General features: G+C 40.0%; 2 protein-coding genes and 1 long non-coding RNA gene across 3 annotated transcripts; 2 read left to right on the forward strand and 1 right to left on the reverse strand.

Annotated features, from left to right (window-relative positions):
* On the reverse strand, window positions 1-4,752 carry cenatac (centrosomal AT-AC splicing factor). Its single transcript, XM_083979572.1, has 11 exons — window positions 4,480-4,752; window positions 3,472-3,638; window positions 3,203-3,301; window positions 3,045-3,111; window positions 2,839-2,901; window positions 2,095-2,162; window positions 1,870-1,984; window positions 1,741-1,771; window positions 1,193-1,294; window positions 823-955; window positions 1-621 (listed from the first exon to the last, which is right to left on the reverse strand). Exons 1-11 carry the CDS (start codon window positions 4,594-4,596, stop codon window positions 501-503), a joined length of 1,083 nt encoding a protein of 360 aa, XP_083835698.1. The 5' UTR covers window positions 4,597-4,752; the 3' UTR covers window positions 1-500.
* Window positions 4,753-5,695: 943 nt separating this feature from the next.
* On the forward strand, window positions 5,696-8,862 carry LOC310990971 (uncharacterized protein). The gene is made up of 2 exons (XM_083978538.1): window positions 5,696-6,004; window positions 6,966-8,862. The coding sequence occupies exons 1-2, from the start codon at window positions 5,833-5,835 to the stop codon at window positions 7,964-7,966; spliced, it is 1,173 nt and encodes a 390-aa protein (XP_083834664.1). The 5' UTR covers window positions 5,696-5,832; the 3' UTR covers window positions 7,967-8,862.
* A 433-nt stretch (window positions 8,863-9,295) lies between these two features.
* Window positions 9,296-11,659, forward strand: LOC310991101. The gene is made up of 2 exons (XR_014595604.1): window positions 9,296-9,550; window positions 10,031-11,659. It is a non-coding gene; the product is annotated as an uncharacterized lncRNA (long non-coding RNA).
* Window positions 11,660-11,860: the final 201 nt, after the last annotated feature.

Here is an 11,860-nt window from a genome sequence, read left to right on the forward strand (position 1 = left end):
TGGGTTTCAACACATCTGCCTTCATGTCACACAAATTTTGCAGTTGTTATTTGAGACTCTTGCGCCCCCTGCTGTTCAACTTCAAGAACAGTCTTAGTGAGGAAACTCGCTGGATAAGAATTTCAATGTGGCTCCTCTCTTCCTTTGTGTCTTATTGTAGACACTGGTTTTCAACTGATTGAATAAAGAGCAGCTCAGTGACCATTTTGTGTGTGGAGGGGGGTGAGTGATTTTACCATGGAGCTTTTATACAAAAAAAAAAAAAAAAAAAAAAAACACAATATGAAATATCTTTCAAACATAAATACGGTAGCTCTAATATACTACGTTAATACATTTACTGAAGTATTTACCAGTTATGTTACATAGAGGGTTCATTCAGTGGAGTGTCTTACCAGCCTGTACAACAGACCCAAGTACAAAAAACGCATAAGAAACCTCATTCACATCTTGCAAACTATATACATCTATCTGCTCACACAGCACATCCCTAAGGACTTTTAAGTGCTGTCAGCATTGGTCAGCTTTTCAGTTGTTTTTGCTTTCTTTGACCCGTCTGTGTTGTGCTCCCTCTTCCTCTTTTGTCTGTTCTTCTGACCTTCCTCTTGTCTGAACTGGTGCCTGTTGGAGAAAAAAAAAAGACTCACATTTGCAAATAGATTGACTCTCAAAAGCAGACACGAGAGGAAAATTGCTATAAAAAGAAACAGGCATTAGGTTTAAAACAAATCCTTAAACATAAATGTACATAGATATATTCACACAGGATATGAAAAGTAAGTAAGTAAGTCTCAGGTGGGGTGAACAGTGGTGTGATCTCACCTGGACTGCCAGCGTCGGCCACTGTTCCACACTCTGCCAAACGAAGGCAGCCAGTTGGCGTCTGTGTGCGAGCTGTGATCAAAGTTTGCCCCCACTCTGTTCGGCGGAAGCTTCTTCAGCTTCTCTTGCTCCTCTGGAAAAAGACAAATGAGGCTTCTTTTAATTTTTTGTGACTGTTTTTCCTGAAGTCTCTGTGTGGTGTTGCATTGATACTGCATTACTGCAATGGATCATAGACAACACAACTGTGATTGCACATTTGACAACATATGACAGAGACATACAGTGAATAACTGCAAACAAACTGTTCAACTGGCAACAAATGTGCAAACACACAACATTAAAAAAAATCTCAGTGTGTGATTCCTACTCTGTTTGAGGAACTCTTGAAGCGACGGGCCAATCTCTACATTTGCTGTAGAACTAGACGTCCCCTCCAGAGGATCATCCTGAAGCCAGGGAGGGACGGCACCTGTGAAACAGAAGAGTCGATATGTTTACTCTTTCTCAAATTCAAACAATAGCTGACCTGAGACCAGAGACACTGGCTTTCTGCACAAGCTTTGAAAGGGATGGAAAATGCAATTTAAAAAAACTTTGTCCTATACGAGGTTCATGGGGCAAGTGGCAAACCAATATTACTCTCAGGACAAATTATAAATGTACCAACTCAAACGCAGACAAGGAATTGATCTAGAAAACAGACTGAGGGAATTTTAAAGCTGAGATGGACATGAACAAAGAAAAACAATGATTTTTCAGACATGACTAGGGCATTTTTTTTTTTTTACAGTAGATTTCACATTAATAACTCAAAAATGTTCTTTCAAATAATGGAAAATGATTCTCTAATCTCTACACAGCAAAAGTCCATGTGTGAGATGAGTGTTTAAGAGTTTATATCACAAATCACTGTACCTGTATGAACATTTCCGCTATTTGATGAATCCTGTAACAGAGATCAAACAAGGCGATTATGTTTGTGTAAAAAAAAAAAAAAAATGAAAAACTGTTAATCGTTAAACCCTTAGACAGCTATGTGTCTACCTGATAGCCTATGAAAGTCAGGCCTTGTCCTGTTGCCGACCACGGTGCTTCCACCACTGAGTCCACAAAGCTGCTTCCTGGCTGCTGCTCTGATCCCTGAGGTGGAAACTGAGAGCTGTTCCCCAGACAACCGGGTGAACCCCAAACAAAAAGAGGTCATTTCAACTGCTATTGATGATAGGAAGCAGAAAAAACGATGAAATGTCACAGACACCCATGTGTTACCTGAAAGAATCCTCCGCAGACATGTCCGTGCCATTGGGTCCGCTGAACAACTCTGTCTCTGCGTCATGCTGATATTGATTCAGGAAAAGCCAACAGGGGTTCACAGAGGAAGTCTGACCACTAATCATGCATCATCTCAGTTTTTTTATCATCCTAATCCTTGCACACTACAGTCAGTCCCCCTGTAACCTGATAGGGTAAATGGCTTTGTCCTTAAACCACCCTGGCCACCAGATACAAGTCATCATGTCAATAAGTGTGAAAATCAAAAGCACCTGGACTTCTTCTTGGCTCTTAAAGACGATTTGCTATCTAAAAGGCTTATTAGTTCTTTTTTTTTTCTTTTAATGGTGTAGAGTCCCAGGTATTTATTCATTAACATACCCCTCATGTGAGTCGTTTGGGTCACATTGGTCAAGGTGTGAGCATCTCCCTGCTACCATGTGACTCTGTTTGGGGGAGGGCTTCTCAAGGCAGCTGTCTTGTGACCTTAAGAGCTCACACCATTTTGTTTTGGAACTGAAAAAGCCTTTCTGTGAGGCGAAATGTCTTCAAGAGCCAAAAAGAAGTTCAGTTGTCTTCGATTTATTTGACCACTTAACAACTACGATGACCCGAATAACTGAGAAACTGTTTAGCCGGAGAATGGTGACATTTCCTGTCTCACACGCAACTCAAAACTATGAAAAACAACAGTCGAGGCCAGAGTGTTGGATACTGCCACTGCATCCTGGGAAAACAAACCTCTACAAGGGACTGAAGGACGTCTTGACGATGCCTCTCCTGGGCCCGGATATAATCAGCTTGCTGCAGGCATGAAAAGATAGACGTATTTCCATCAGGAGATTTCCAGCTTGGTCACATTAAGATTCAACAGGATGTTGTTGAGCCATGTTAGTAGCTGTCTCAGAGTTGCTGCCACAGCTGTATACTCAGTAATTTTGCATCACCTGTTTGATGAATTCATCCTCCTTCTCCACAAATGATTCCAACACCTTTGGCAGCTCAGCTTTAAACCTAAACAAAAACAAACAATGCTCAATGTAAGAAATCATTATTTTTTCCTGACAAACTCCATCAACAGACTTTTTTTTCTCACTGGTCCTACCTCTCTGTTTCCTCTTCTGTGACGATGACCTTGTCTCGAAGTTTGGGGTCGGCTTTATTGTCCCACCAAAACTTGTGTGTATTTTTCCTGTGGTCTGGACTGAAATCAAATAATAACAGATAGAGTGAGTTTAGATGACATGGGTTTTGTCAAGCCTCCATAAGTTCAATATAGCTGCAGTACAATTTAAAGTTGTCCTCAGATTTTGGGTAGCCCAGATGCAAAAAATCATTTTATAAACAAATAAAAGTTTACTAAATGAAACTTACGTGGCCATGTGTTCTAACAAGCCTCCGTACAGCACAGTCATGTTTCCGTCTGTAACATTTCTATCAACTTCAATCCCACAGCAGTAGCACCAGAATGTCTGCTTTGGCTGGGTGCAGTCAAACTTTTCTACTTGGGGCTTTTTAATTGTTCGGCGAGCTTCCTTCACCTGAGAGATAGTGGATGAAACAGACACAAGAGAAATGAGAGTTGCACTGAAACTAATGCAGTCTAAAAAAAAAACTTACTGAAGGTTAAAACTTTGTTTAGGCCTTTTTGGAGACCGTAATTTCTGTCCCTGGTGAATTGTATGGCTTATGTGATGACTAATCGTGTGACCAAAAATAAAGCGATGCATTTAACAATAAAATAACATGACTGGATAAATAAACACATCATATTTGTGTGTGAAATAAATAACAAATAGTGAATCCTTTACAGATGGTATAGTGACATGCCAGAGTTTCACTATATGCATAAATAGGTAGCCATGACTCTATGAGGTAGTGTACAGGTGTATGTGATGTATGCTCCATATAAGAAATACCATGACCTACCACAAATATTAGAAACAAAAGGTAGTGCAGGACAATAATGATACTATACCATGGTTATAAAGAAATGCATTTCAATAGATAGATCTAGATTAGATATTCTACTATTTTATATTAGCCTGGTTAATCTTATAAGTGATGTCTGTGATCATCCACATAGTGGCCATTTTGTAGACAACCAACCTCTACATAACTAAATACGTTGGTGGGCTTAATATGTGTTGCTTTGTTCAGACGTGCACAAATTAGGCAAAGCACAGAACAAATGGTTAAAAGTGCCAGAGCCACTCAAAAAGAGACAAATGTGGATGTTTTTGTTTTATTTAATCGACCACGGTTGCAGCTAGCACGAAGGCTAATAGTGCGCGAATAAGTTCAGATAGCTGGAAGAAAATGTTGGCAAATGAAATACTCAAACTGCGGGACATCGGTGTGAATCGGCGTTGACCTACTTACCTTTTCCAAGAATTTGAGGAGAACCACTCTGAGTCTGCTCTGGTGGTTTTTTCCAAATATATGTCCCTTCCCGTTGAACGTGCTTTGCCTGCATATGGCGCAGTAATACGCACCCATTGATACGACGGGGTGTTTTTATATATTACAGTACACTATGGCCGAGGTGAGGGGCGACGAGAGCTACAACAAAACACTATATGAATATTTTTTTTTCATCGCAAATTAACTGGTAAATGCTGTTTGGTTGTCTCCTATGGGATCCCATTCCGTCTCCAAATGTCGTCCCCATGGAAACAAGCAGGCCACGCGGAACTGTTGTTCTAAATGTTAATTGCTTCCAGATCTGGGTGCATATGTTTTTTTGTGATCTTCGCTTAGACTCAGGACGTAAACTTTACACACATGTTGAATTATACAAAACTGTATTACAACCGTTGTGATAGATTACTTACGAGATGTTTTAATAATCTATATAATCAGCAACTTTGTTTTGGTTACAGTATCTTTTTATTTATTTATTTATTTATTGGATACCTTTTTTATTGTTCAATAAAGCATAAAGAGTGTAGCAACAGAGAATATAACAGAGAATAAAAAACGACAGACATTCTATGACATGATACTGATAACAGAGCCAAATGGTAAAATAAATGAAATAAATAAATAAATAAATAACATAAAATAAAATAAATAAGTAATAAAGAAGAATAAAAAAGGGGGGAAAAAGTAGAGATAATAGAGCAATGTATAGTGGCAGACAACTTATGAGTAAATTATGAGCTGATAAGCATTTTTTTTTTGTTAGTTTCAATAATAAACATAGTAGAAAATGAAGGGGTTGCTTTGGACATTTTAACTTATGTAGCCTATGTGGAATTTACCTACAGTGTTTACAGTATCCATCATAGACATATGATATGTATCCATACACTCCACTTCCGGTACTGAGATTTCAAAATAAGGGCATACATCAACACCTTCACAACGGATGTTTGGGGCGTCATAAAACATTACGACAGCGTCTACAACTGTGGATTTGGACTGATGGTAAAACAAAAGCAAAACAATCTAAAAAAAAAAAAAAAAAAAAAATCATCTATTATGTCACATTGGTACCAGAAAACGTACAGTTTTTTTTTCTGTTGCACGAAAGAAATGGTGCGTTCCCTTTAAATCTGTGCAACCCCCAACTGAGTCCGCCGGAAGTAAACACCCGCACAGCGCAGCGGATCCCCGGGTCATCATCGTCTGGCAGCTTGTTTTAGCTCCTAAATCCCATGGTTTAACGTTAGCTGCGACTCTCAAGAGTGTGTCGAGTCGTGTAGTCAAAAAGCCATCGGACAGAGAGAGAAAATGTCTTCGGTTTTGTGTTTGAGAAAGTTCATCAACGAACGACTGAACGCAGCTGCGGAGGAAATACTGGGAGTGTTTGAACAGACGGTGTCGATGTACGAGGAGGAGATCGTCCGTCAGCGCAGACTGCTGGACAGCGCCTTGAAGCCTGACATCAGGTTACACAAGAACGGTTCGTCGCATTTACATGGAAATGTTAATACGTATGCTATACAGTGGGAATGATTACTGTATTGCGTTTTTTTGTTATAACCCATAGAAAAATACACCAGTTAAATAGTTAGGCCATTTGCTGTTAATGCGTCTTCTGGGTTGTTGAGCAAGACACTGTTGGAGACCGGTGAAATTCATCATGGAGACTCCTCTAATAGATCACTAATCCTCTGCGAGACTGTTGTTGCACCTAAGATTAAGATTTATCTGGTGACTGACCATAGTTTACTAAATGGCTTAATGGAGGAAATCAGTGTTTAAATTCACGGCTCACTAACATTAAGAAGCGCACACTAGATGTAGCCTAACGAAATGCGATATAACTTTGAGTATGAGGTTTGAAAAAGGTTAACAATGACCATGGTGGGCATGGGGTCAGGATGAATGAACAGGATGAATGGTCTTTTGATTTCTGAGAGGACATATAAGGAGTAAAAATTCAATTGAATGGAACAAATCAAAACAATCTCATTAAAGGGATAAAGATAAGTAAATGATCAGAGCCTAACAGACTAAATTATAGGAATGAAAGTCTAACCATTTCTATTACTCTGCAAAGGTTAGAAGAGAGAAATTGAGTGGTGTAAAGCCCCTAAATAATTGTCTAGTGTCCCGGTGAACTCAAATCAGTTGCAAGGTGAAAAAACAGGGGCCAATCAGTGAGAAAATAGGCATCTTTCCTTCAGCTACCAATTAATTTGATGGATTAAATGTATTTAAATGCTGCCAACTCAAATGGTGTTGAAGTTAATGGCCTGTAACTGATTTGTACAACATTAAAGGTACAGGCTGATGAATCAGTCATGAAAATAACAGTTTGATGTAGCTCTACTCAAATTAAAGTTTTTATTTTTAACATTTCTTACATCACCAGTATAACAATGTCTTTACACCAATGCTTCTTTTCTCCTTCCCTTCAGACATCGCACAGCCAATTAATAAGGAGCTTCTCCTGGATCAAACAAGGTTTGTTAACCAGTTGAGGTACTCCAGTCTGAACCAAGAGGACCCACAGTCTTCATCACAGGTTAAAGAGGAGCAGCACGAACTCAGCACCAGTCGGGCCAGGAGGCAGCTTCTGCTGGAGCAGGAGACCGATTTGCCATTCGGTCCTGCATGTGCTGCAAGCAACTACATGGATGGTCAGTCTGTGCATTTGGATCCTGACCAGTCACAGAGTGGAACAGACAAGGAGCTACAAAACAACTTCTCAGTTGTCGTCGTAGAATCCGAATCCGACAGAGGGGGCTCAAGTTCATCAGTACCCAACGTCGAGCACCAACTTCCTCCTTATAATTCTCACTCAGTCGACAGCCAAGACCATGAAAGAGGAAACCAAGAGTTTGCAAGTACTCATCAGAAGCCAGAGGGTAAGCATTACAAATGTGTACACTGTCCCGAGGAGTTTAACGAGTTTTCAAAACTGAAACACCACAGAAGAACCCACGCTAGTGAAAAGTGTTTCAACTGGGACACCTACGGGACAGGGTTTAGCCAGGAGGCTCTGGCGAGGAAGCACATGCCGACTCGGTCACACAGCGTCCCTCCTTTGATGACTCACGGTGATGACAAGATGCATGTGTGCCCCACCTGTGGGAAGAGTTTCAGCCGCGGAGCCGACCTGAGGAGGCACATCCGGAGTCACACAGGGGAAAAACCCTACAGCTGTATCCACTGCGGGAGGGAGTTTTCTTACCACTCATCGCTCACAAATCACGTCCGCGTGCATACAGGGGAGAGGCCTTATAAATGTATGTGGTGTGGGAAGAGGTTTGCCATCAGCACAACGTTGAAAATCCACACCAGAGTCCACACTGGGGAAAAGCCGTATGAATGCAACTATTGTGGGAAGAACTTTGCTCACAACACAGGACTGAGATTTCATCGAAGGATCCATACGAGGGAGAAACTAGAGGATTGAATTTTCTTTTGAGCATGTCTAAAAACGTAAAAAAAAAAAAAAAAAAATACAGTAACTGAGACAAGACTGTTTGGATTCAACATGGAACTTGTTCATGTTGGAAACTTTGTTAACATTTTGATCTGACCCTCTAAGATTTAAGATTTGTGGTTCAACGAACTCAGCCTATGCAGTTATGTTAATTACAGTAAATGATAATGGAGCTAAATGTACAGAGAGTCTCCTTGCTTACCATCCAGCTCTGCAAGAACTGTGTATACAAAACCACTATACTGACATAAATAAAGTTGATAATTAAATAAAAAAACAAAAAAAAACAGGTAACTAAACAATTTCTTAACTGCACCTGCTTGTATAGCACATTTATTAGTCGTCTGGGATTTGTTGTTTTATTTTCTACTTGCACGTGTTAGTCTTTAATTTTCAATCTTAAATTGTGAGTTTAATTGATGGGTTACTGGTGCCAGTGTTGTTAGTCATGGTCTTTCTCCAGTAGCACCAAGGGGGAACTATAGAGTTTGTTTTATTTTCTAATTTTCAGTGTACAAAAAGACTGAATTTGAATGACTAATGTATTTTTTTGTCACCAATTGTATATAAGGAGAGCTACAGTATAAAATGTTGACCTCTCCATTGTGTTTTTAGAACAAAACATTATGGTTTGAAATCGTTAAAAAAAAAACCATAAACTGGTCACACAGATTATTACAAGAAATTGCATTCTTCAGTCACTTAACAAAAGATGACCTACTGTGACTTTTCACTTTTGTGTTTCTTTGGAAAATCAGCAAATAATGTATTGGCATTATAATCATTATGTTTTTTGTTTTTTTTTATAGTTTAGTTTTTCTGCATAATGTGCTGATTTGAATTTTAAATAAACAAATTTATCTATACATTTCTGTGCAATATGATTACTTCTCTATCTATCTATCTATCTATCTATCTATCTATCTATCTATCCATCCATCCATCCATCCATCCATCCATCCATCCATCCATCCATCCATCCATCCATCCATCCATCCATCCATCCATCCATCCATCCATCCATCCATCCATCCATCCATCCATCCATCCATCCATCCATCTATCTATCTATCCATCCATCCATCCATCCATCCATCCATCCATCCATCCATCCATCCATCCATCCATCCATCCATCCATCCATCCATCTATCTATCTATCTATCTATCTATCTATCTATCTCGTGTACTGTATGTCCCAGGCCTGTAGGTGGCGCTCTGGGCTGCAGTGCTTGTTTACATTCGCCATCATACTTGAACACGGAAGTAAACAGCAGCCTTGCGGAGAGAGCACCACCAGCACAACTTCTGTTTGCTTCAAGAGTTTGATGAAGTTTTGAGCCAAAGAAGTACCGTATCTCGCTCTGTCTTTACTCAACAATAATGTCTTCCCCGCAGAGTATGCGGCAGTTCGTCTGTGACCGCCTCACTGCTGCCGCACAGGAGATACTGGGAGCCTTTGAGAAGAAAGTGGAAGATTACGAAGCAGAAATCGCTCGACAACGCAAACTGTTGGCAGCCGTCCTCACGCCAGAGATAAGGTTACAGCGTGCAGGTTGGACACAGAAAAGTTTTTCTATAACGTTAATTAAATTATTTATGTGTTAAACAGGCGACGTTTTGGTCCAGTAATATTTTAACTGGAGGTGTCTCGCGCCTCACCCACGAGGCATAGGTACGGAGTGTGACGAAACTGAGTAAAGTGTTTTATTTGGTTGTTGCTAAGAAGATATATACATTGTTTGTGCCCTTGAATGTACTATTTTACACGTGGAAGGGCAAAGTCCACAGGTCATAAATACCTAGGGTAAAAAACATTAACTATCAGGTATTTAAGTCTGGCCTCGTCTTGCTGTAAATATATACAGTAGGTGGCGCCAAAGAGGAGGCAAGAATCGTCTGATACTAATTTTAGTTTTCTTGCCTTTCATTCTAGCTCATTATATTCTTTTTTTTTTATCCACAACTGTTGCATGATGCAGGCTTATGTAGTTACAAATTAATTGCTGTTCTGTTCCTTTGTCGTTCTTCTTAGACCTCTCCCAGATAAGTGCCCGTAAAGTCGAAGAGGATCTCCTGGACCTGAGCCAAGCTGATCCTTCCCAGGTGAAACAGGAATGCGAAGAAAGGTGCATCAATGAAGACAGATGGCAGCTTGCACAGCAAGAAGAGGTTGGTGCATCTAATACATCCACCTGTGAGGGACGTCGACCAACTCCGGCAGATACAGGCCCCCAACCAAGCACCTCAAACAGCAGCACGTTATCTGGATCCAACACAGAGAGTTGTTCAATATCAGCAACGAACAGGGATCAGCAGCAGCCTAACAAGTCCTGTGTAGTTGAGAGCCAAGATGCCATAACGCCTAACCAAACAAGTGCAACACCAAATCGAGACACAGAGTCGGCACCAAATGAGAAAAGCAACAAGGAGAACACATCAGCTACAAGTGCTAATCAAACACCAGATAAGACATGTAATGATGAGAACCCAGCATTAACCAGTAGTGCAACGGTAACATTGACTGAGGAATGTAACAATGAAACTCCAACAGCAGCTAGAAGTACTGGGCCAACATCAAATGAGAATAGTAACGCAGAAACCACATCATCAGATGGAAGTACAGAAATGACAACAAAAGAAGTTCCTAATAATGAGAAGACAATTCAAAACACAGGGAACACAGCATCAATTGAGAGGACTGATCCAACACTAAATAAGAAATCTAATGTTGAAAACACACCAGCAACCACAAAAAATAGAGATGCAAAGGAAAAAGAACACAAACCACAAAAGAAATCACCAGCAACCACAAAAAATAGAGATGCAAAGGAAAAAGAACACAAACCACAAAAGAAATCACCAGCAACCACAAAAAATAGAGATGCAAAGGAAAAAGAACATAAACCACAAAAGAAATCAAATGATGAAAAAGTCACATCGACCTCAAACACTAAAAAAACACTGAGCAATGAATGTAGAGATGAGACGACAAAGAGAAGTACAGATTCAACACTAAATAAGAATCATGAAGAGAACACAAGTGCTGAGCCGACGACCCCAGATAAGAAAACTAATGAAAGGAGACCAACTGTGAAAAGTATTGAGTCAACAGCAAATGAGGAACTCAATAATGGGAACACAAAATCAAAAAAAAGTTCAGAGATGACACCAAATAAGACAGGCAGCAATGAGGACACAGCACCAAACGAAAGTGCTGATCCAAGGCCAAAGAAGAAATCTAATGAGGCAAACACAACAGTGAAGAAAAATACAGCAACAACAAAAAATAGAGACCCAAAAGAAAAAGAAGACAATATGCAAAGGAGACACAAAGATGGGAAAAAATCAGCCACTTGTACTGATTCAAGAAAGGATAAGAAATGCAACGATAGGAAAACAACCTCTGGTGAAAGTACTGAATCGACACCAGAAAAGAAAGTCAGTGTTAGAAACACAAGGTCTACAGCAAGTAAGGCGCCAACACTACGTGAGAGGGAAGAGCATGGGAGCACAAGACAAAGTGAAAGGACTGATGCAACACCAAAAAAGAGACGTAAGGATGACAATACATCATCAGAGTCAATACAAAGTGGGAAACGTAACAAAACATCAAACGGAGACACAACCCCAGCACAAAATAAGAAAGATGAGAACAAGTCAAGCTGCGGCGTCGAAGATGAAGATGAAGATGACAACCCTTATAAGTGTGAGCGGTGTGGTAAAGTAATGACTAATTTCAAAAATTACAAATTTCATATGAAATCCCACACTGTCGAAAAGACTTTCAAATGTGAGACTTGTGGGAAAATGTTCAGGGAGAGCTGGGATTTGAATAAACACATAGTAGTTCACTCTGCTGAGA

Source organism: Trachurus trachurus (genome assembly GCF_905171665.1).
Source record: "Trachurus trachurus genome assembly, chromosome: 9".
Lineage (NCBI taxonomy): Eukaryota > Metazoa > Chordata > Actinopteri > Carangiformes > Carangidae > Trachurus > Trachurus trachurus.